The sequence below is a fragment of the Notothenia rossii genome (genome assembly GCF_949606895.1).
Source record: "Notothenia rossii genome assembly, chromosome: 8".
Lineage (NCBI taxonomy): Eukaryota > Metazoa > Chordata > Actinopteri > Perciformes > Nototheniidae > Notothenia > Notothenia rossii.
The window spans coordinates 41,227,696-41,252,889 of NC_136906.1; the positions used below are offsets into that span (position 1 = coordinate 41,227,696).

At 40.5% G+C, this 25,194-nt stretch overlaps 1 protein-coding gene across 1 annotated transcript; it reads left to right on the plus strand.

Annotated features, from left to right (window-relative positions):
* The first annotated feature begins 384 nt into the window (after positions 1–384).
* LOC307016428 (uncharacterized protein) lies at positions 385–6,475 on the plus strand. The gene is made up of 11 exons (XM_079645539.1): positions 385–640; positions 1,116–1,230; positions 1,413–1,547; positions 1,743–1,829; positions 2,210–2,317; positions 2,969–3,032; positions 3,298–3,359; positions 3,702–3,898; positions 4,355–4,514; positions 5,297–5,403; positions 5,710–6,475. The coding sequence occupies exons 1-11, from the start codon at positions 554–556 to the stop codon at positions 5,773–5,775; spliced, it is 1,188 nt and encodes a 395-aa protein (XP_079501665.1). The 5' UTR covers positions 385–553; the 3' UTR covers positions 5,776–6,475.
* Positions 6,476–25,194: the final 18,719 nt, after the last annotated feature.

Below are 25,194 nucleotides of genomic sequence, written 5' to 3' on the forward strand. Positions count from 1 at the left end.
CACAGATTGTGAAAAGGATTCACGAGTTGGAAAACGCTCCATGCACAACATGTTTGACAAGGGCAGAAAGCACCATGCAACTACAGAAGCCGAACAATGCATTTATTTTGGATGGTCCATCTTGTTGTGAGGCGGTGGCTTTATCAAATGAGAAAGATGAAGAGGGAAATAAGAAAGTGTTGTGCAGGGTGTACAACAGAACTGAATCTGTCTTCATGGAGCCCTGCGATTCCCAGATTATTGGAGTATATTGCATCCACTTGAACGACAGCTGCATGAAGCTCCTGACAAGAAAAAGCCTCCACACTAAAGCCATCATGGTTGAGAAAGGGAATGGCAGAAAGGCGGTGTTTCTTACCATTCTGCATGGATTATAATAGTTAAATGCATTATTTCATTTCAATAAGCACCACTGCTACAAAGTTTGCAAGTATTTAGTTGTTCTGCATGGGTTATAGTTTATCCAAAGTATACCACAGATGATGTAGCAATTAAATATATGATAGTAAGCTTAGTGATAAACAGCTTTTGTGTCTTGGTCTTCAGGTAAAAGATGTCGGGCGAATTTGTTGTAGTAGAGTTTGTGGACGAGATGGCTGTTGAAGTCGTCCACAAGTCATGGATACTGTCAACAAGAGATGTAAGTAAATACATGCATGTACTTGGAACATTGTCAAATATATGGGTTTGCAGCCGTTTGATAAAAAATGGAACTTAAAGCGTTTCACATATGTGGTTGGTTGGGGCGGTGGTGTCTAGGGGGCTTTTCTTCCCCCTTTAGAGGAATTTTGGCCCTTTTTCCCACTGGTGGACGCACTTTTCCACTCCCTCCACACTCAGTGGAGGTGTACTAGTCAGGAGTCAAGGGGGGGGGGGGGGGGTGTTAGTGACATTTCGGTGACTGCGCCTTAAGCTTTTATCATCTTTACTATCTACAGGCCTCGTGAGACCACCCCTTGGGCCAAAAAAGTGGTCTCTTAAGAGAGGTCACTTCTCATAAGAGTTTCAATAACATGGGATGTATAGCCCTTGATCTCAATACAGGACCACTGTATATCACTACGCAATTCATTAAAACATTTTAACTACATTCAGTTGCTGCTGTTATATTTCAGCGTCTGTGTTGCTATTGGCCAGCAAGGGGTGGAGCCTCTTCAAAAGCCAGGAGAGGGGAGCTGCCTGACAAAGAGAAATGGAAGCTTTATGAAGTTAGGATATTTTCATTTGGAGGTAGGAAGCATTTAATATTTACAGTTTGAAACGTTAGATTAAGTACATAATTTATGCTAGTTTTGTGTACTAAGCGGGAACTGTAATAAATTGAAGTGAAAAAAGGAAACAGAATGACGTTAATTTTATTACCTTGTCAGTATATCAGGTCTCTTAATATAACATATTGTTTCCAACTTCAGACACCTATGAGAAGGCTCAAGAAAGGGCGAGAAAGGCTGAGGATACCTCCAATGTAGAGACTGACACAGAAGAATGTCGACGGAAAACGAAGAAGCCTGCAAAGTTTCAGGTTTCAGAAACTGAAGATGCTGATGGTAAATACAGAGAATTGGGCATAAGAGTATATTTAAATATGTGACGACATAGATGGCTTCATAATTGCCACAAATTAATAGAAACACAGTTCAACGGAATAAGAAATATGAACCCTTTCAGTTTTCTTTATTAAATGTCATTTAATGTGGTGCGTCACTTCACCTGTTAATCTTTATTAAATAATGTTAATACAGACGAAGAAGGGGAGATACTGGAGGCAAGTGACAGTGTCCCTGCTCTAGTTCTGGCCGAGCTACCAACACCTCCTCAACGGACAAATGGTAAATGAGGTTGGCACAAGGATCAAGTAGAGCTATATCCTCAACTGTTAATTTCAATTATTTTTGTTTCAACATGAAGCTTGAGTCACAAAAGGAAAAAAACAGCATTATCTTGTATGCTAATTTTATTCCCAGGAGGTCCAACCTTTTCTTAAACACAGTATCTAACTGGCTAACTATGGGCTATTTTGACATATAGAACAATGATTACTTTTTGGTACAGACATTTATGCAGTAGGCTACCAGGTAGATCAGTACCGGTAAATTGATATTTTGGGAGTATCTTCTTGCAGTGAAAATAAAGTATTGCTTTCATGTCCTAATGAAAAATGCATTAATAATGTATTATCGATAACCGCACTCATTAAATTCTGTTTAAGGCTGTTCTGCACCGAGAGCGATATCACCAAGTACCAGTACCCCTTCCAGGTCTATTTCTGGGCATAGAATCCAGTCTCCTGTGTGTCCTAACAGTGACACAAGATCAGGTATTTAGGACTATTGACATTGTGCATTTGTCTTCATATTTAAAAAAAAAAACTGTTTCGAGTAATGATATACATTGGTCCTCTTGAGAGACCACCCCATCTGCCAAGCCAAACCGATCTGTCATAAAGGGTGGTCTCTCATAAGAGGTTCAATAGCATGGGATGTGTAGCCATTGGTGCATGATGTTGCGGGCTCCCAAGAGACGTGGTCTTAAATATGAGGTCTGCAGTACATGCCAACACATGTACTGCAGTGAAGTAATAATTTCATGTTATGTTTTCAGCACCCCCACAACACCCAGAGCTTCTACATCTGCTGCAATAAATCCTGAAAGTGTGCCAACAGGTAACAAAGCCTAATGTAAAAGTTTTACTTCAAGAATATTCTTGAAATTTGTGATCCAGAAAATATTCAATTGTAATTTCCTCATTCTAAACATTGTGTTCTTTTGAGACAAATTGATAGCACGGGATGTGTAGCCATTGGTGCATGCTGTAGTGGTCTCCCAAGAGAGGTGGTCTTAAAATGAGGTCACTCAAAAGGGGCACCACTGTTTTCACTTTGCTCCATTTAGCCTTTCACTTTATATTAATTTAAATATTCTGATACAGACATTTATAAATTAATTACATTACTATCTCTGTATACAGTGATGACTTCAAGTGCACGACTGTCTGAGGATCATCGTGGAGGAAAGCAACCCTTCCATACCAGGTAAGGAATCTGAGGCTTTGTAGTTTTACCCAAGTATTTACTGAGAGTAGTACGTACATGTATATCTCATTGCTCACCATGATTGGTCTAGGCCATTCATTGGTACAGTCACCCTGTGCTAAAGCATTTAGACTAGTACATGTAGTACATTAGACCAATCTGATATTAAGCTGTAGCGAATCTCTGTTACTACTCATGCCATGTAACTATGGCTTACTGTTGGCATGTACTGCAGTGAAGTAATAATTTCATGTTATGTTTTCAGCACCCCCACAACACCCAGAGCTTCTACATCTGCTGCAATAAATCCTGAAAGTGAGCCAACAGGTAACAAAGCCTAATGTAACAGTTTTACTTCAAGAATATTTTTCAAAATTGTGATCCAGAAAATATTCAATTTGGATTTCTTCATTCTAAACATTGTGTTCTTTTGAGACAAATTGATTGATGATTATGGCATCCTTTTCGCATTTTTTTCTCATTCCATTTACGTTTAGCTTGGGATCTAGCACTTGCCGTTGCTTGAAATATGTGTTTAACTTCAACGCAACATGAAATGTAATGAATCATTTGTCGCAATTGCCTTAATGCATTATACATGTATGTGGGTGAATAGATGCAAATTCTAAGCATAGTATTTAAAAATGTGGAATTGTGTTATCTTGCTAGAGAGCAGGATGCTGATGCGTATGCAAAACCTTGAAGAGTCACAGGGGGAAATCCTTAGAATGCTGCGCTTCTTGACAAGTGCCAGCAGAGCAGCAGGAGAGGAGTTGGACGATGTACTACCAGACCCTGTCAGCAGTACTGAGGAGCTGGATAGGCTTTGTGAGAGGCTTACAGATAAGGCCTTCAAGAGACAATTTGTATGTTCCATTGTGAAAGAAAAACTTATTTTGTTAAGAATCGCTTAAATTTTATGAAGAAGTAACTCCATCTTCCAAAGAGACAGATAGGCAGACACCAAGACAGACAGACAGGCAGGCAGGCACACATACAGACAGGTATACAGACAGATAGGCAGACAGACAGGCAGGCACACAGACAGCTAAACAGGCAGGCAGACGGACAGTCAGGCAGACAGGCAGGCATAGATAGATAGATAGATAGAGAGATAGATAGATAGATAGATAGATAGATAGATAGATAGATAGATAGATAGATAGATAGATAGATAGACATAATTGGGACCACTGAATTATTTCAAAACTGTAGTAGTTATATTCAATGCTGCCTTTGTTATATATATCTGACAATTTAGCATTTTCACTTGGATGTACTCAAGGGTTTTTTACTAAGAAAACTAATTATCTACATTGCAGACATGCTATATGACTTCCTTGGGTGGCCACAACATCGGAGACACCATCCGGAGGATGCTCTCCAAGTTGGGAACCAATGCCTTATGGTCAACGTATAGCCTCAAGGGAAAGAAGGGCAAGAACGCGTTGATTGACCTGTCGGTCACCAAGGTCCTCATCAGTAAATGTTTAAGTCATAAATGGCATGCAATTGCTTCTTCAGTATTTTATGAAGCTCGCCTGATGCACTCCAGAGATACTCAATATAACATGTTGATTATCATTTATTATAACCGAAACGACCATTTTGGGGATGTTATGTTTCATGTGCATGAGTGGGTACGTGTCTGGGTCTGCATCTTCGTTAGTGGATCTTTCAAAAACTATGTGACATTCTAATTTACTTATTTGTATGAGTATTGGTCATCCATGGGCCAAGAACCCTCATGATTTTGGTGCTGATTCTATTTTTATATCTTTATTGTTGTGGCCATCTTGGATTTTCTTAATTTTCTCCGGGGTTTGGCCATACTACCGCGTACATTTTTCAGCTGTTCATGGGGGGTAATCATCTCGGTTAGCGATAATGGTCCCAGGTGGGTGATAATGGGGGATATTGATCCTACATCGGCGCTAATGGGGATATTGGTTCCAAGTGCGAGATACTGGTCCCCAGTGGGTGATCATGATAATGAGGGAAATGGTTCAGCAAGAAACCCATTTGTCTGGCCATCTTGAATATTTGGTGCCAGTAAAGATTTGGGGGATGTATCCTGTGTTCGTCTGTGAATACCATTCTAATTACAAATATTAAAATATAAAACTGCCTTAGGATTATTTAGTTTAGATTTGTGAGGAATAGTTGTTTTAGTGTTAATTCTTTCACCAGTACATATACTTGTTACTCTTCCTTTCTTCCGTGCATTGCTTGGGGTTAGCAGTTTGGTGCTACTTTTCCTACAGGAGCATGCTTGAAAAACTATCCTAAAGCCAAGGCTTCCGAGGTGGAGGAGCAACTGTCCGAAAATCTCAAATATGCACCGAAGAAAAAAGGAGGGCCAAAATACAAGGTGATAGTGGATTCTAGTGACTTACTTAAATATTTGGTCCATCTCTCCAAATGTCTGTCAATAAAGCATTTACATATCACATAAATGTACCACTTTGACATATAGTATGTGTCATCAGTACTTAAATCTTTGCATTCTCACAAAGTTAGTTATCATTATCACTACTCATCAATTAGGAACAATTAAGGATTTTATTTCTATTATTTCTAATAGATGGTATGGTACATGGTACATGTATGGTACAATAGATACATGGTATATTTCTAATATACCATGTATTCCCTAATGTGCGTTCTTGCTTTTTAGGAACCTGCTGCAAAGAGAAGGAAGAGCGTCGCATCTGCAGTCGATACAGATACAGATTCAGATTAACATTTCACATATTATGCCTGGTCATTGGTGCACGGACGTTTCGGCCAACGTACGTTTTGGCCAGGTATATTTGTCGGGGCGGACGTTTCGGCCAGCTTGTACACAAAATATAATAACTGAATAAATACATATTTTATTTCATTTAAATTCACCTACGTAGTAGATACATGTTACTGCCATTCATATATATAATAACTGAATAAATACATATAGCGCCACCAACGTAAATGTTCATTTAGTCTACAAGGTCTCGTTTCGAAAGCCACAAATATTCAGCTGGCCAGCTATTATTGTATTACCTTGGACAATGTTTTATCTATTGTTAGGTTATTTCCTTGAGGTACTTAGAAAATAGTTTAGGTAAACCTGTTATGCCTTCATATAAAGAGATTGCATTTGATATCATTTATATCCCTCTTTGTGTTACTACATTTGACCATGGCTTCATTATGTTCTTTTGTTCAGGAACATACAAATTAAACTGGTTACTTATACACCTTAAGTTTGCAGGGAATATTTAAATTTCCATAATTGTAGAAATATGATAAAAAATATCATTCTACTGTCTACATGTCCTAAAATTAATTATGGGTTTATGGAATTTCTTATTGATATATATCTATCTGTCAATTTGAATCATGTCATGATGTATTATGCATTTGAACCATTGAAATGCAAATAAAATTGTCTAAGAAGTGTATTATTAAAATGTGAGTTGTGTTGATTACTTTGACATAATTAAAGCTAATCGAAAGAAAATATAATTGCAAATAGAAAGTGGTCTAAAGGTGGTGTGAACGTTACATTTCAACGTTACATTTCAATGTGGTGACCACGTTATTTCAACCATACAAAATCACGTGGCCTCCACGTAAATTGCCACGTTGTCACAACAACAGCATCACGTGGCTGTAACGTGGCAGCCACGTGCAATTGTTAGCTGGGTGTATTCAGCTGGCGTTACATTTGAAAAACGAGTAATCTGATTACAGTTACTTTCGTAAACCTGAAGTGAATACATTTTGGAATACTTATTGGAATTATTGGTGGAAAAGTTTCCTCACAAAATATAATATTCATTACCGGCAGAACTGTGTGCACACTGCACAGCGCTGCAGCATGTCTGTGAGCGAGAGAGAGAGATGCAGCGTGTCTGTGAGGCCCCGCCCCCGCACGCAGATGAGAGAGAGAGATCTCTTTTTAAATATTGAAAGTTAGAAACGGAGATGGTTAGATAAAATGTGCAAGTTAACGTTTATGTAAAATTGATTTATTGTCGAAATGATGACATTTCATAACGGGATCAAATCAAAGTGAATGGCCTGCTGCTGCTGAATGCATGGGGCAAGTGACTGGAAAAGGTTTTAAAAGTTATTACATCGTTTCAGATAATAAATAATAATGATAATTCATTCTATTTAGGGGTGCCTTTCAAAGCACCCAAGGACACCTTATAATTCATAACATCTTCCAAGGAAAGGTTTTAAGACAGTAGCCTACAAAGAATGCAGTCCGGGTGATGTTTTTTATGAGGGGTGCAGATGAGAGGGAGCTGTCCAGAATGACACCAAGATGTTGTGTTTGAGTTCTTGATAAGCCATTAAAACAGTAAAACAAGTGTCTCCTGTCAGTGCATGACATTAAGGATTTTGGGAGATGGCCCTGTGGGCCATCTAAGCTAATTTACAGATGGCCCTGAGCCAGGGTCCGCGTCATGGGTGGGCATTCGCGGGCCATGCCCCCCCCAAATGAGTCACTGTGCCCCCCCTGCCAGGCCAGGCAAGCCCTGCCACTTTGCCGTTTTAATTTTTTTTAAAATTTATAATATTATAAGTGAAAACGTTTCCACTAAATCTTTTTTGTGTGAAATAAATCAGAAATAAAGAATATAAATTAAAAAACACAGCCTGAGGTGTGCTCACTGGTGATTGGTGTGTTTCTTGACCAATGACCCCGGCCTTTGATTTGTTGTTATTAATTCAAAAAATACGCGCATAATTAGCAAGTCAGTGAGACGAAGCTAATGCTCGGACTGTCGGACAGTAATAAAGTAATGGATATACGTAAATGGCTGCAAGGTGCAGCTGCTACACGGCCTCCTCCAAGTCCTCCACCTCCTCCACCTCCTGAAAACGAAGGGAATAATGCACCCATCTCCAGCATCGCCGGCGGCACCACCTCTGAAGAGCTGGAGCCGTGCTCTTCGACCAGCCAACCTGCCTGCCAAGCCCATCCACCTGCTGCAGCTAACGTTAGCGCTGGAATTCAACAACCCATAGATGATATTGGAACTGATCAGCCCAAACAAATCTTCATAAAACAGTACCCTTACAGCATCCTCACTGGCAGGAGGCGTTCGTTTGTCTCTGCTTGGTATCACAACCGAGACTGGCTTGAATACAGTGTCAAGGCCGATGCTGCATTTTGTTTCTGTTGTCGGCAGTCTAGCAAAACCCGGAGAATGGATGCATTTATGTCTGTTGGCTTCCGTAACTGGAAAAATGCGGTGGAGAGAGACAAGGGATTTCAGAAACATGCAAATTCAAAGGAGCATCTCTCCTGCTATGCAATGTGGAAGGAGCGAGAGAGGCGTGCCAGCACTGGAAAGGAGATTTCTACACTGGTTAACGCAGACCAACTACGAAAAAACAGGTATTATATCTCCTCTCTTATTGATTTCTGGTGGAAAACCAGCTGCCTTTACGAGGGAAGATAGAGGCTTTTGATAACATGTCAGAGGGGGGCCGTGGCCTTTTCCTCTCCCTGCTGGACTATACGATAAAAAAAGACCCCAAATTGGCTGGTGTAGTGAAATCAATCCCTCGAAACGCCACTTACACTTGTCACGAAATGCAAAATGAACTCATAAGTACACTCGGCAATGTGGTGACTGAGGCTATCGTGGAGGAAATAGGAGACTCCTTTTACACACTGAAAGTTGATGGAACCCGACCAATAATTTCACCATATATGTAAATAATCTCTGTAATAATTTATCAAAGGCTGCTTTCCATTTTTATGCAGATGATACTGTTATTTTTAGCAATGATGTTATTCCATCTAATTTATCTCAACTCAAGTTAGTATTAAATGCAGACAAATCCAAACTCATTATATTTTCAAATGGCAAAAAGTTAACTTATTTTCTCCCCAACATTTTTACTGTTCAAGGGACTGACATTGACATTGAAAGGGTCACTACATACAAATATTTAGGTTTTTATTATTGATCAGAACTTATCTTTCAAGTCACACACTGAAAATGTTGTTTTAAAATTAGGTTTCTCCTTTCAGACAAGGAAACATTTGATCTCTGTAAAGTTTTTACCAGTATTGGATTCTGGCGATCTGCTTTAGCCTACATGAATGCCTCTAACCAGTGCCTAAAGACTTTGGATACTGTGTACCATTGCATTGTGCATTACGTTTTATTACTGGAAGGATATATATATTGTGAGTTTGGAATAAATATGCACTTTATGAAAAGTATTAGTTGGTTACTGTTAGTAAAAACAGTAAGGTTAATAGCCTACTGGATGTTTGTTTTGCTAGTGGATCGCCAGGCCCTCTGACCTGATCTGTGGAGTCTCAGCTGTTCATATGAACAGGGCTCGACATTATAAATGGCCCGCAGCATTATTTAGACACCCCGGCCAGCATAACGTACTTTCAAATCGCCCCACAGCTGTTTGCTGCGGAGCGCAGCGCGAGCAGTCTCAGGTGAGCGGGAGCGCACTCATTCACTACAGTCAGTAGTGGGAACCGCAGTAGACAAAAGGCGTTGCTATAGCAACACGTCATGTTTATGTGAAAGGGGGTGGGGTCAATATGACCCGCTGGCGGAAATAGGTAACAACAACAGAGGGTGCTACATAACACACTTGCAGGTGTAGGTGTGTGTGTGTGTGCGTGTGTGTATTTGTGTGTGGGGGGGTGTGTGTTTGTGGAACGGAACACGGAAGAAGGAGGGAAATTGAGACGGAGGAAGGAAGAAGGAGGTGCAAAACACGGACGGAGAAAGAAATGCAGCCAAACAAGATGGAAGCCAAGGAAAATAAAGTGGACAGAGCACGGGAGGAAGGCCGAGGGAAGAAGACATGAGCTGGCTGTAAATGTGGAGGGAGGCCTGAGAACAATCACGATGCTCTACCCGCCTTTGGAGGCACTATTTCTGGATACTTTTTTTCATTTTCACCCCTTTTCTATGGATCTCCAAAAAGTCAACTTTGACTTTTTCTGAGTCTGGAGGAATTCAAGGGGAGTTTTCAAGGGACTCTACCCGCCTTATGAGGCACTATTTTCGAATACTTTTTTTAATTTTCACCCTTTTTCTATGGATCTTCAAAAAGTGAACTTTGACTTTTTCTGAGTCTGGAGGAATTCAAGGGGAGTTTTCAGGGCAGTGCGTTCTCTCTGCAATCTCCTCCCTGTGTGTGCGTTGCTGCATGCAGCAGCTGCGTGTGTGTGTAAACTGCCCCTCCCCCTCGCAAGCAGGCGGGGGAGAGAGAGATCTTTCGTCTCGATTTACACATGCTATGACTCCGGGGCAGGCGCGCCGGATTCATTTTAGAATTGGGGGGGCCAAAAAAAGTGCGTGTGTATGGCCCAATCCCAAACTACGCCCTAGACACTCCCCCTCCGTGACGGAGTGAACTCCGTGGAGTGACACATGAGGCTCCCTCCTGTCAGATGGAGGGAGTAAATACAGCGGCAAGCTTTGGGACAAACTCCCCTCTCTCCGGCAGAAACAGGAAATGCCGTAACGGCTACAACGGTTTCAAATCAGCATCTCTTTGACAAAAAATGTAAATGAATAACTCAAATAAAACTCCAAACATCTTTAATTGTGTTACTTTTTTGTAAAGCTCTTAGTTTTAAACCTGATGTTTATAAGCTTCTTAGTGTTTGCAACAGTCTGTAAATATACACAATTTTATAATAAAATGCACACATTCACCTTTTTCTAGACTAAACACAGGTATGATCCTAAGTAAAAAAAAAAAAGAGATTATCATGAGGTTGTTAACATCGCAATTTATCACTATCGTTTAGTGGTTTTGCAAAGAATTAACCACTCTGTTTTTGTACCATTCTGCGTTGAAGTACCTTCTCTTTGCCCAAATAATCTACTAGCGGTCTCCTTTTTTCTGATAGTTAGCTGTACAGCTTTAACCGCCTCAATGTCCCGACAGCAAACCTCCATGCAGTTGGAACCAGCCTGTTTCGGTTCAACAACGGCGGCGGTGGGGTCGGTGGCGGTTTTGACAGTTTCTGCGGCCGCAGACTAGAGCTGCTGCTTTTGGGTTCATCTGGCTTCGCTGTTTGAAGAAGGTCCAGCCTCCGGAGATGTGGTAGTCAGGGATGTGACCTTCCAGTTGTTAAATTTAAGTTTAGATTGACCGTATTTAGTTTTCTTCTGCGCTGGTTCTTCTGACATGTTTGCAAGTGTATATATTCTTTATATCTCTAGGTTAACGGCTGACACACACAGCAGAACAACGTAACAAATAAAGTAAACAACGTAACAAATAAACAAATCTAAGCTTTTTTATTGGTTGTAATTTACATAGATACATTTGAATGGTGTGACAATGTCCTATTTGATTGGGTTAAAATGTACATATTCTTCCTGTTATGTCTGCCTGCTTTATTTTACCTAATGCAAAGTGACCTGCTCCATCGAAATCGTTCGCATTGACCCGAAGACACATTTTGATTCCTAGCTTTCTAATTAGATCAGGATTGTTTTTGTACTCCAAATATTAAGCAAAATATGTCACATTATATAATGACTGTTACAGAGTCATCGTTTTGAGAAAAAGGCCTTTAAAGTGTTTCTCTTCTCTGGAATCCATCGATCTGATTGATTATTAGCGGAGCAAATTATCAAAAATACTACGGAGGGAAGATATTTTCGTTTGGATTACTGCACTCACGGGAAACACCGGCTGTTGTTATGCCTGTTGTAACGTTAAATTACTCAGTTCTCCGCTTGTAATTATGCCATTACAAACTTCAAACCTGTATTTATAATCTGCATTTGCCGAAACAAGTTTAATATTCTGAAAGCCAAGACTTTGTTTATTTGAAATCAGATGAAAACGAACTGTAACGGACCCTGCCGTGTTATCTATGATTACTATGCCTTACATTCATAATTTCAGTGGGAGGGAGGGGGAGCGGCGCTGCGGAAGAGCAGAGTGGCCAGTGAGAGGCGAGCTGTGGTCTTCCCTTTACAAGCTTAAAAAATGCGTGTAGCTAATGAGATTGAATATATATAACAATACAAAATAAAAAAAATATACACAGCTAGATCAGATCGCGTTTTAGATGCGACTTTAGAGTAGAGGGGAATTATTGAAACGGGATTTGTACAGTGTTCCGCGCCGCGTGTATATACGTGTGTGTTTGTGTATTTTTGCGTTTGTGTGTATTGTGTTTGTTTCCCGGGGAAAAGACTCACGAGAAACACCGGCTGTTGTTATGCCTGCAGTGACGTTAAATTACTCCGTTCTCCGCTTGTAATTATTCCGTTACAAGCTTCAAAGTTGTAGGCCTATTTATCATCTGAATTTGCCGAAACAAGTTTAATGTACTGAAAGCCAAGACTTTGCTTATTTGAAATCAGATAAAAACAAACTGTAACGGACCCTGCCGTGTTATCTATGATTACTATAGGCCTACACCTTACATTCATAATTTCAGCGGGAGGGAGGGGGAGCGGCGCTGAGGAACAGCAGAGTGGCGAGTGAGAGCTGTCATCTTCCCTTTACAAGCTTCAAACATGCCTGAAGCTAGTGAGACTGAATATAACAATCAAAAATAACAAAATGTACACAGCTAGATCAGATCGCGTTTTAGATGCGACTTTAGAGTAGAGGGGAATTATTGAAACGGGATTTGTACAGTTTTCCGCGGCATCTGCTGCTGCGAAAATGTGGGGCAGGGCTGAAAAGTGGGGGGGCCAATGGCCCCCTGGCCCCCCTGCTTCCGGCGCCCTTGCTCCGGGGGTACTTCCATTCGCTTCGTCTTGATCTGTTGATGTTATTTCATGTCTCGTTTGTCCATTGTGACGGTGGGAAAGCCAGGGAAATGTCCCGGAGATATACTGAGAAATCTTTGTAACAGCATTTTCCTGCGATCACAGCTGTTCACAGCTACGAGGCTGGGACCGCTTCCATTCGCTTCGTCTTGATCTGTAGATGTTATTTCATGTCTCATTTGTTCATTTTGATGGAGAAAAAGTTGTACATTTAGTGAATTCAGAGTGTCTAACCTGCCCCATGCTGTGGCATGCTTGCAAAGAGGGGGAGGAAAAAGAACGGAACACGGGAGGTGTGTGTGTGTGTGTGTGTGTGTGTGTGTGTGTGTGTGTGTGTGTGTGTGTGTGTGTGTGTGTGTGTGTGTGTGTGTGTGTGTGTGTGTGTGTGTGTGTGTGTGTGTGTGTGTGTGTGTGTGTGTGTGTGTGTTTGTGAGTGAGAGAGTGTGAGACTTGGCTTAATGAAGCGTGCAGTGCTGTGTGTGTGAGAGACAAGAGACTTTACAGCATGTGTGTGCCCCCCCGTGGTAAATGATTGCCCCCCCATTCGATTTGTTCTGGAGCCGACCCTGCCCTGAGCCCAATAGAGATTGCCCTGAAAAATTCGCTCAGATGAAATAGCACGAAGGGTTTGGGGGGCCTCCCCCTAGAAAAGAAAAGATTTTTGCAGGTCTTAGATGCTGTCTGGTGCATTCTCTAGACTGAATTATAAGATGAACCACCACAATATTATAGTGTACAATTTCAAGTTTGTTTGTGTTTGTTTTCGCTTGCATGCCCTGCATAACTATAAGAAATACTTAAGTTGTTTGTCAAGACACTTTCCATCTGATGAAGGCAAATGCCTTCCCAGATGTAAAAAAGTAGAAAACATTACATTCAGTTGTAACTGCCAAAATAAACAATATTTACACTATTATGGCCCCTGTTAAAACAAATTGTAATGTTATCGACTGTAAGTTGGTCGAATGAATGCTTCCTCATCCGGAAGCTGACCGAGCAGCAGTCGAGAGGAGCCGATCGCATCCGCGAAGCACACAAAATGGCGACGTCAGAGTTCCCGTTATCCGGCAAATCTAAATCTCTTAGGTCAAAACCATTTCCCTTTAGCGCAATACCGCTTCAGTTGCGCCACTTATGTGACAGACAACAATAGTCAATTCTAATGTGTAACACGTAATGTGGAGAAAGAGATGTCCTGTATGGGTTGATTGTGCGTTGATCTGTTGGTAATGCCTTGGGGTTCCGGTGGGCATGTAAACAAATGCATAATGCTGCGCTATACTTTGTGGCCTCACCCAGTTGCATAGCGACACTTATTTTTTAGGTGTCTTTTAATAAGCAGGTAGTCATATCATTAGCTAGAACTAGCTGGATCTGATCGATATGAACATAAAAGCGAGTGAAGTCTAATCTGACGGGAGAGAGAGATCAGCTGCTGCTGACAAGTCGACACGCAGCGCTGCATGATCACATGCAGCGGTGAGCGGACAAAACACACACTTCAGGTTAGAATATCACACGTAGCTATTTTAATTCCCTCTCAAACTACCTAAACTAGTTATAGATATGTTTAGTTTTACTGTCGGGTCACTCATTACTGGATCCGCAAACTGCATGATACTGGCATAATAGATTGCCCGATCGGGCAACCAGCAGGTGAGGCTTCATTGCCCGAGCTAAATACTAGATGACCCCGGGCCATCGGGCAGTCCTTAATGTCGAGCCCTGCCTGTTCACCAAAACATACCCATCTGTTATGGAAAAATAAAGCGTTCCAAAAGTATTCTAAAAGTAATCTGAATACGTAACTGTATTCTGATTACTTTCAGAGCATGAATTCAGTATCCAGTAACTGATTACATTTACAAAGTAACCCTCCCAACCCTGCCTAGAAGTAATCCTTCGTTCCTTCGTTAGCGTGAAGAGTCTGCTAAGCTTTATGCGGTCCGCAGTACCTGAGCGTGCTCGACTAGCATTGTGTGGCCCTTGGACAAATGTAGTTGTTGATCCCTGATTTAGTACATTGTTTTAATAATACTTTTGCTTTTCAATGTTTGCCATTTCAAACCATGAGCTGGTTTAAATAATATTTGCATTCATTTACATTATGTTCTCATTTGTTTTATCACTACAGTTTTAAAGCTTTTGTGCTTTTCTTTGCCATAGTCCACTTTGGACTATATGAAATATTTCAGGATTGCACTTTTAACTTAGTACTTGAAATTTTCTCACTTGCTTTGTTTCAAAACATAACAAATGCCATAATCTGCTCATTGGGGACCATCACTGCTATTTTTCATTGCCGTTGCCGGCCACTATTGCTCATGTAAACCTACTACTGCTGCGCCTCCTGTAATCTCAGAGGCACCCTGAGTCATTTTGTTCTGGAACCGGGCCTGTACATGGCCATATACTAAACAAAATACAGAGCCCATTCCGTGTCCTGTTATTGTTTACTTCCTGTCTGTCTTCTTCTGGTGATTTATCCGACGTCCAGCGCCCCGTCTTTTAACCTCTTTTCCTTTCTCTTTCTTGATCTTCCGTAGCAACCTTCATTATAGTCCTTGACAGTGGTCTGTACTGTATTAACAACGTGTCACATGTTAAGAATTTACAATCAGAATCGAGTATTCAACTAAGCCGTGAAATACAAGTTGTTAGTAGCCTTAAGGGCCTACAGAGTTGTTATGCTATACCACATTGCCCTTCACTGGATGTATAATGAGCTGCACTAAACTACATTTTAGCATTTAAAATACCTAGCCATTCTTTTGCGGTTACTTTGGTGAAAAACGAGACGCAAAACGAGAAGCATTCGGACTCAAATAGACGAAAGGAATGAGGTATGCGGTCTACAATGACAGAGAAGAGCCTGTCAATTTTGGCTGTACTCAGCATTGAATCAAAACGCACTAAAGCTTTAGATCTTAATAATTTTGAGAGGCGTTTTGCTGAACAAAATGGTAATCGCCGCATTCAGCTGTAATAGGCATGCCAACAGGCCCGGGTTCCAGAACAAAATGACTCAGGGTGCATCTGAGATTAGAGAGGGTGCAGTGGTAAAGTGCTATTTTTATAAGTGGGGAGTGGACCTAACACCCTAGGGGGTCCTCACCTCCTCTAGGGGGTAGGGGGGTCCTCACCTCCTCTAGGGGGTAGGGGGGTCCTCAACTCCTCTAGGGGAGTCCTCACCTCCTCTAGGGGGGTCCGGGGGCATGCTCCCCAGGGAAGTTTTTTTTTTTTAAATATTGAAGTTAAAAGCATCAATCTGGTGCACTTTGAGAGCAACATTAAGAGATCTATGGATCTTTGCTTGATTCATGCCTTCCCAATCCCTTATCACGTACAAGAGCATGGCGCCAGTTGTTGTAGCCAGTTGTGGTGAAGTCATCTGACTTACTTGAACCGAAATGTCTACATGCATAGCAGAAGATGGCATCTTTTTTACATGAATATTCCAGCCAATCTGTGTTTTGAGACCATGAGCTACAAAATGAGCGCCTCACCCCACTGTACAGGCGAGTTGGGTACTTTTTTAAAATATACCTGGGCAGGCTCTGCTTTGCCGAGGTCCTCTGGCACTTGCGGGCCGCTGAGGGGTGTCGGTGTTCGGTGTAACGTCCCCATGATCTGAACTGTTATTACCTGCAATCATGGGCGTAATTTGCACTGGGGACAGGGGGGACATGTCCCCCCCACTTTTCAAAATCCCATTTGTGTCCCCCCCCACTTTTGAAATGTGTTTATTATTATTTTTGTACTCAAGCGGTCATCGTCACGGAGGAGTGTCTGTGTGTGTGTGGCACGAGCGCATCTTGTGAGATAGAAAGAGAGAGAGACAGAGCCAGAGAGTTACGGGGGTTGTTGTTAGCATTTGGTGCTAGCTCGGAGCTAACAGAGATTAGTAGCTGTTTCAACAATACGGAGAGGGAGAGCTCTGAGCTCTTTCCTGTCGGACTTTGAGAGAGAGAGAGACAGACAGAGACAGAGAGAGTTACGGGGGTTGTTGTTAGCATCTGGTGCTAGCTCGGAGCTAACGGAGATTAGAAGCTGTTTCAACAATAGAGACGAGGGAGAGTTCTCTCCTGTGGGACTGAGAGATAACGTCAGCTCAGGGAGGTAAAGGACTCTGAGCGATTAGGTTGTAAACTTTAGTCTAAGTTATCTCAGTGGGTCTCAAACGGTTTGGTCATCTATGTAAACAAATATTTCCATCTATGTAATATTAGTTGTATATAAAATAAGTTAATAAATCCTTCCAATGTCAGTACAAAATAAAAAACAAAGTTTGAAAGGGGAGTGATTAGTCAGATATGCATAAATAAAAAGAAAGAATGCAGACTAGGCAGACTACACTGTAAAAAAAAAAACTGTAAAAATCTGGCAGCTGGTGCTTCCAAAAACTTACCGTCAAACTACAGTGAAATATCCTAATTACAATAATGGGAAAAAACATTAAATTCACAGTAAATATAATGAATTTCCTTTACAGAGAAACACTGTTATTTTACAGGTATCTTCCCTTGTTTATTACGGACATAATTTAGAGTTAAGCATGTAAATACTGTTATTTTACAGTTGTATCCTAAATTATTACGTTCAAACACCTTCAATAAAGTGACAGAACTTAAAGTTCAGCAGTGAAATACTGTTATTTTACAGTTTTATCCTAAATTATTACGGTCAAACACCTTCAATAAAGTCACATAACTTAAAGTTCAGCAGTGAAACACTGTTATTTTACAGCTTTATCCTAAATTATTACGGTCAAACACCTTCAATAAAGTGACAGAACTTAAAGTTCAGCAGTGAAACACTGTTATTTTACAGGTTTATCTGCTCTTTTTAAAGTCAATAACCTTTAATAAAAGTACAGCACTAAAACTTCTACGGGCAAAAACCCCGTAAAAAAACGGTCAAATGACTGGCAGCAGCAGGCTGCCAAACAAAAACCATAAAATTAAAGTAAAAATACTTTAACTGAAATAAAATGCAAAAGCAATTAATATACAGGAATTGTCCTTAAAGATTTTACAGGAAAACCCTTTCCTCTCTTTTCAAAATCCATTGTCTTAAAATGCTACATTCAAATACCTTAAATAAAGTTCTGATGAGAAAAACAGTTTTTTACATTTTTACAATTTTACAATTTTACAATTTAAAGTTCTACAGCTAGAATACTGTTATGTTACAGCTTTTTTCTAACATTTTCCAATCAAACAGGTTCAATAAAATGACATCACAAAATGTTTTGTAGGAAACGATTACTCTGAAAACTTAAAATATAAAAATATTTGTAGAATTATAGTACGACTAATGAATACAGCATTTCATATTTAAACATCATAGTTATAAACTAGGGATGCACCGAATATTCGGCCGCCGAAAATGATCGGCCGAAAATGGTTAAAAACAAAAAAAATATCACCGAATGTCAAAGAACAGGGTTACGTTGGTAAGCTAACGTGTTTTTGTGATGACGTAATCAAAACGCGGCGACAAGCACGGCCACGACCATGCTCGCGGCTGGCTCACAGCCAACATGTCTGCCGCTTGGAGATATCTAAAAATATCAGTGAAAAAGGTGCGGATTGCGATTTGTAAAACGTGTTCAGCTGACATTTCTCGAGGGGGTGTAACTGCAAAGACTTTCACCACTTCGGGATTACTCCACCACTTGAAATCAAAACACCCGGACAAATATGCGGAGTAAGATCAAATCACAAGCACTGACAGCGAGAGACTGTTCAGCGCTGCCTCTCATGTGCTTGATGAGAAGAGGAACAGACTTATGGCTGATAAAGCAGAGAAGCTACTGTTCATTAAAAATAACCTCCCACTTTTCCTTAATAAGTAGACAAGGCTGGCTTATCATAAGCTTATCTAGTTCTACATGTCTACTCTATACCCACTTTCCTGAACAATTTTCATTGTGAGTTATAATTCACCAGTTATCATTAGGGGGAAATGACAGCAGCACAGTGTTCAATATATTGTACTTTCGGTATCGAAATGATACAATGTTTCCATTGCTCATGAGGACAGACCACCTTATTTGCAGATTCTTGAAATTGTAATTTAATTTGTAATTGGTTGTGGATTTTTTATCCAGTTTTCACGTTATGTATCTTTATACAATGTTTACTACTTTGCTTATGAGGACAGAAAGCCTTATTTACAGATTCTTGAAATTCAATTGTAATTTCATTTGTAAATAGTTACATTCATGTGGATTTATCCAGTTTGCACATTTGTATGCATGCACTTATAGGTGCATTTGTTGTTGTTGAAGGCCTGGTTGTTACAGTCTTTATTTATACTATTTTGTTGTAGGCCTACTGGCCTAGATATTTATGCAGTTTTAAAGCACCTTGGTTTTGTTCTGAATGCACTTTGTTGTAGTTATCCTACAGAGAAAAGAAAATGCACTTGACTTGGAATTAATGTACTGTATGCATTCAAAAGTGCTGAATAAATGTTTTATGGACCCATAATAGTGATTATTATTTAAGTTAAGTTTTGCCATAATCATTTATTTTTCCATAATCAGGCAGCTGAACAACATTGGTAAAAAATGTATACATTATATATATATATATATATTTCTATTAATCATTTTCGGCCTTTCGGCATTCGGTTTTCGGCCAACTGTTTCCTATTTTCGGTATTGGTTTCGGCCAAGAATTTCCCATTCGGTGCACCCCTATTATAAACAGTAAAAACTAAAAGTAAGTTGAATTTTTTAAAAGTACTTTGAAACATTCTCAACTGTAGGAATTACAAAATGGCGACATATGTTCACATTGTCAATTTGAAGGAGCAGTGTGCAGGATTTAGTACGTCTAACAATGTAGGTTCCAACCAATGGACAACTTGTTCACTCTCCCTCCTATCCCAAGTTTGTAGGATAATTTATATTGGCTGCAAAAAACTTGAGGCCCAATCATGTTTCCTCTGTCCATTCTGCACTACTGTAGACGTGGCAGTGCAACCTAGAGGACAAAAAGATCAGAATCAGAAACGGGTTTATTGCCAGGTAGAGGACTTTGACTAGGTGTCATGGTGCATACATACAAATCAACAACTAAAATTTAAAAAAGTACACAGATAGCGAACTATATTAAGAACACTAATAAAAATAAAGTAAGATAGCAATAAAATGAAGCAGTAATTTACATCGAAATATAATGCAATAAATTATAGAATATAAAATATGTGCAGTAAGCAATATTTAAACATTGCATTATTTACCATCCTGTGATCTCCATTATGTAATGCATATAGTCTGCGTTGTGGCTGAGGTACTGTGTCAGTAGGGGGGGGGGGGGGGGCAAGCCTTGTTGAGGTGGCGAGAGGTTCTGGTCCTGATGGAGAGAGGTTTTGGTCTTGATGGAGAGAGGTGTTGGTCCTGATGGAGAGAGGTTTTGGTCCTGATGGAGAGAGGTGTTGGTCCTGATGGAGAGAGGTGTTGGTCCTGATGGAAAGAGGTTTTGGTCCTGATGGAGAGAGGTTTTGGTCCTGATGGAGCGCAGAGGGGAGGGGGGTGAACAGTTTGTGTCCAGGGTGGGAGGGGTCGGCCACTATCTTCCCGCCTCAAGGTTCTGGAGGCATGCAGGTTGTGGAGGGATGGCAAATTACAGCCGATCACCTTCTCTGCAGAACGGATGACAAGCTGCAGCCTGCCCTTATCCTTGGCTGTGGCTGCAGCGTACCAGATGGTGATGGAGTATCCTCGATTCCTCGGCTGTGCTTTTTTGGTGAGGGAGCAGATGTTCTGCTCCCGTTTGAGGTCCTGGGCGATGATGGTGCCCAGGAAGCGGAAAGACTCCACAGCAGTTACTGGGGAGTCACACAGAGTGATGGGGATGGGTGGGGCTGCGTTCTTCCTTAAGTCCACAACCATCTTCACTATCTTGAGAGCGTTGAGCTCCAGGTGGTTGTCCCTACACAAGGTCACCAGATGGTCCATCTCCCACCTGTAGGCAGACTCGTCCCCACCAGAGATGAGTCCGATGAGGGTGGTGTCGTCTGCGAACTTCAGTAGCTTGACAGACTGGTGACTGGAGGTGCAGCTGTTGGTGTACAGGGAGAAGAGCAGAGGGAAGAAGAGCAGAGGGGAAAGAACGCAGCCTTGAGGGGAACCGATGCTGATGGTCCGGGGGTCAGAGATGTGTTTCCCCAGCCTCACGTGCTGCTTCCTGTCAGACAGGAAGTCTGTGATCCACCTGCAGGTGGAGTCGGGCACGTGCAGCTGGGAGAACTTGTCCTGTAGCAGAGCCGGTATGATGGTGTTGAAGGCAGAGCTGAAGACCACAAACAGTATCCTGGCGTAGGTTCCTGCTGTGTCCTGGTGCTGGAGGAGGAAGTGAAGTGATAACTATTAGTAAACCATAATGATGGATGTTATTATCAGCAGCTGCCAATAGATCCCCTACATCTTGTATGATGGACCTTTGAAGCAGGGTTACACAAAACACACACACAAAATTGTAAAACAGTTATTGAGAGCATCCCAAGGGCATTGATCCTATGCTAAAACTTCCAGAACACCTACTTGCTAATACCTTAGAAACGACAACTAGCCGTTGGCATGAATGTAATGCTTCAGCTTCCTACAAATTTAAAGCTGTGTGGACGTGGCTCTATGAAGAGTCGTTCATATTTTTCTCATTATTTCATAAGTTTAGAAGGGGTAACAACAGTTACCTTTTGTTAATTTTACCTCGAGCCAAAAGAAGATATGCTTGGTCAATTCTTAATAAAAAAGAAAAACCAACAAATTGAGCACTTGAGTTTTCATTAGCAGTGCCTAGCTACAGTTGCGGAGCTTCGGTCAATACCGCTAACAGTCTATTTCCTTAAAATGGTATATATTGCTGAATCTATATTTTCATCTTCAGGTGATTAAATCTGCATAATGTCCCCGTACAATAAGATTCGAGCATTTTGTAATCCAGTGAGGAAATTCAAGACCAGTAAATATTGATTGATTAAACAACACTAAATAACATTTTAGGGTTTTCTTCAAACTCAGACTCTCTGCTGCGGCTGTACCTCAAAGACAAAACAATTGTCTGATGATCTTTGTTGAACAAGGTCTGATTGTCCTGTACATGTACAATGTGGGGTATTTTTAAATACTTTACTAAACCACATTCAGTGCTTCCCCTACCATAGTCTTGGAGGGGAACTGCGCCCCGCCAACGGAGCCCCCTCCCTGAAATTCAAGGTGTTTAAAAAAAAAAGAAAAGATATATATTTTTTTATTATTATTATTATTTTTTAAATATATATAGCACCCAATTGCAACTAATCTATATCTACGGTCACTTTTCACATTGAACATGAGCTCTTTTATTAAATAAACTAAACGCTTTCATTTTAAGTTGAGTTTAGCGTTTTTGACCCTAAGAAACACTGATGCATTAATCAATAACAATAATCCACAGCTCCTCTCTCTGCTCCAGAGGATTTAAAGAATATATCAGCAGTAAACCTAGGGGAAACACTGACATTCAATATTATGTTAGACACAAGTTAGTTATTACTCACATATCAAAGTCTTCTCATCTGCAAGATGGAAGAATAGCTGGGTGCTGCCTGGAGAGACTGATGAGGAGTCACTGGCTGGCTTCAGCAGCTTTCCACACAAAGCCATCACATCTTCTGTTCCATAGTCTTCACTGTCCACTGGTGCTCTGTCAAAAGAGTGAACATCACAGCTGTCATGGTAACCCTTTGTTACACAACATACAACCAACATGTGTCAAAAGTGACCCAAATTAGTTTAAATTGTAAATATCTTTGCAATAAATTACTTCCAGGAATTCCTCAATTAACCTGTTTTTGATCAACACCAATTCTAATTTTTTTACTTTTTAAAAATAAAAATCATGTTTGTATCACTACACTTCTAAGGCACAACATGGGTAAAAAAATGTTATTTCATGCATGGCTGAGTCTTTCTTTAAATACATTGTTTTTGATTACCACAAATCATTATTTTAATCCTCCCGTTCTAATTGATGAACTAAAATAGTTTATGCCAAGTGTGATACAAATGCAAAAAAATAAAAGATACTTTAATGATAATTTTGTTAAAAATAATAATTTTAGCAGAGATTTGGACCAAGCATGGTGTAGTAATACAACAACTATTTTAGTTCACACAGTGTGACATTAGCTAGTCATATTAGCTTGTAATATATAGAGCAGCGCTAACTAGCAAGTTAGCCAAACGTTAGTGGTTAGCAGTTTATGCTATGATAGCTGTTGGCTACTGAACATTAACAAACTGTATTCCGCAGTAAAAAAGCTGTGCAATAATAAAATTGGCGAAAACACTGTGACAACCCTGCTGCACGTTTATGTTTAATCGTCCCGCGTTGGAGACGAGAGGGTGGCGGCAGCACTGCAATAAGCTGTAAGCTAACGTTAGCAGCCACCTTGTTAACCTGTATAGCCCGATTGTCCCACCGGTGGGACATCTTGCAAGAAACAGCATCTCAGGATTTCTTAAAATGTAACAACCTATTAATGATGCTTACCCACTTAACGGGAAGAAACTCAGCTAACTGACGATATTAACCATTTTTAACTAAATGAAACATAAGTCTAACAACTAACGGGGCTAACGCTACTTTAGCACATAACTGGCAAAAGCGATTTTTTTACTTCATGTTATCTGCACAAACGTATCATATGAAAGCTGAGATTCCACAGATTCTCTTAAAGCAGGGGTGGGGAACCTTTTCCCTCCCTTTTTTCAACATCCTCCGAGGGCCGTACAAATTATTGACCTCTGCTTAGAAAAAAAAAAAACACAGCACATTCATTTGGCCTTTCTTTCATGCTGTGCAAAGAAAAAGCAACCTCTTAATCCAGATATCTTACCATGACTCGCGCATTCATGCACGTGCACGGTTGTGACATGACCACCAAAACAGAAAGATATGGACACAAGATGTGAGCAAATGTATTTAGTTTCCTATCCATGTGGACATGATTTAAGTGGGGGAGGACCTAACCTCTTCTACGGGGGTCCGGGGGGCATGCTCCCCCGGGAAGATTTATTTTTTAATGTAGAAGTTAAAAGCATCAATCTGGTGCACTTTGAGAGCAACATTAGGAGATCTATGGATACATCTCTCAACACCCATATGAAACAGAACTGTAAGCCGTTTTATTTTTCTTTATGGATATTTTACAAATCACTCCCCTTTCAAACTGTATTCTTGTTTATTAATAACAACTCTATTTTACTGTCATATAGTATTTTATACCAGTTTACTTTATTATCTTATTTTTTTATAATAACTATAATGATCATATAAAGGTGTGCCTTTACCTCAGTGGTTGTAGAAAAGCTTCTTATATTCATTAGCATAGCTAGCTAACCAGATGCTAATAACAACTAAGTTATTGACTGTATGATCAGTATGACAGATGAACAGATCGCCACTGGGCTTTCAACTAAAGACACAGCCACGCAACAACTGCGGCATGTGTACGGCTCCTTATGGGTAGGCTATTGCCATTTTTGGAAGTGCCGGAGCGGTGTTCTGTTGCTCTCCGTCAGCACTACACCTCTGTCAGACGAGACATAATTACCACGTTATGACAAGTTAGGCCCGTGTTGTGTTCAAGGACCCTGACCTTGGCCAGGAAAAACAGGCACTCGCTTGTTTCATTTTTTTGCGGTCTAGATTTCTTTCATTTTTTTCCTTTTTGCGTGTGTTTATAAATCACCTCGAGGGCCGTGCCAAATGGTCTCGCGGGCCGTATACGGCCCGGGGGCCGGAGGTTCCCCACCCCTGCCGTAGAGAGTCCGACAGCTTACCCCTAAGCATGTTGCAATGCTTTGCCAGTTCATTCCAAGGGATACCAAATGAGATATTTGCTCTCCTGAAATGCTGTATCGAGGTCTGCCTTGATGTCTATTCATGACAGGTGGAGGCAACAGTGCTAAACTATTGTCAGACCTGGTTCTTTGTCTGGTTTCATAAGCTGTCAGCCAAAAATGAAGACATCCATGCAAGGACTCTAATGTATTGAATACCTCTCTTGAATCTTCAGCAAATCTTGAGATTGACAGAAATCCAGATAAGGTTTCAATGTGGTCACCAAGTTCTCCATACATCCTCTCATGAACAAAATAATCTGTACCTTCTCTTTGTATTCGTTCAATACATTCCAAGACATTATTAAAATAATGTCTAATTTGATTTTCATTGCTACTTACTCCCAAAAAGAAAAACTGTACTTGCAAAGAAAAACAGGATGACTTTGAAAAGCATCATTGTATTGTATAGCTATTTAAAATCAGGTTAGGATAAGCTGAGCAAGTCACGTATGTGTATTTTCTGGTTTGAGAGTGA

Coding starts and splice junctions, on each gene's coding strand:
- LOC307016428 (XM_079645539.1), top strand. CDS start 554: ATGTCGGGCGAATTTGTTGTAGTAGAGTTTGTGGACGAGATGGCTGTT. Junction 641..1,115: donor GGATACTGTCAACAAGAGAT/GTAAGTAAATAC, acceptor GTTATATTTCAG/CGTCTGTGTTGCTATTGGCC. Junction 3,360..3,701: donor TCCTGAAAGTGAGCCAACAG/GTAACAAAGCCT, acceptor TTATCTTGCTAG/AGAGCAGGATGCTGATGCGT.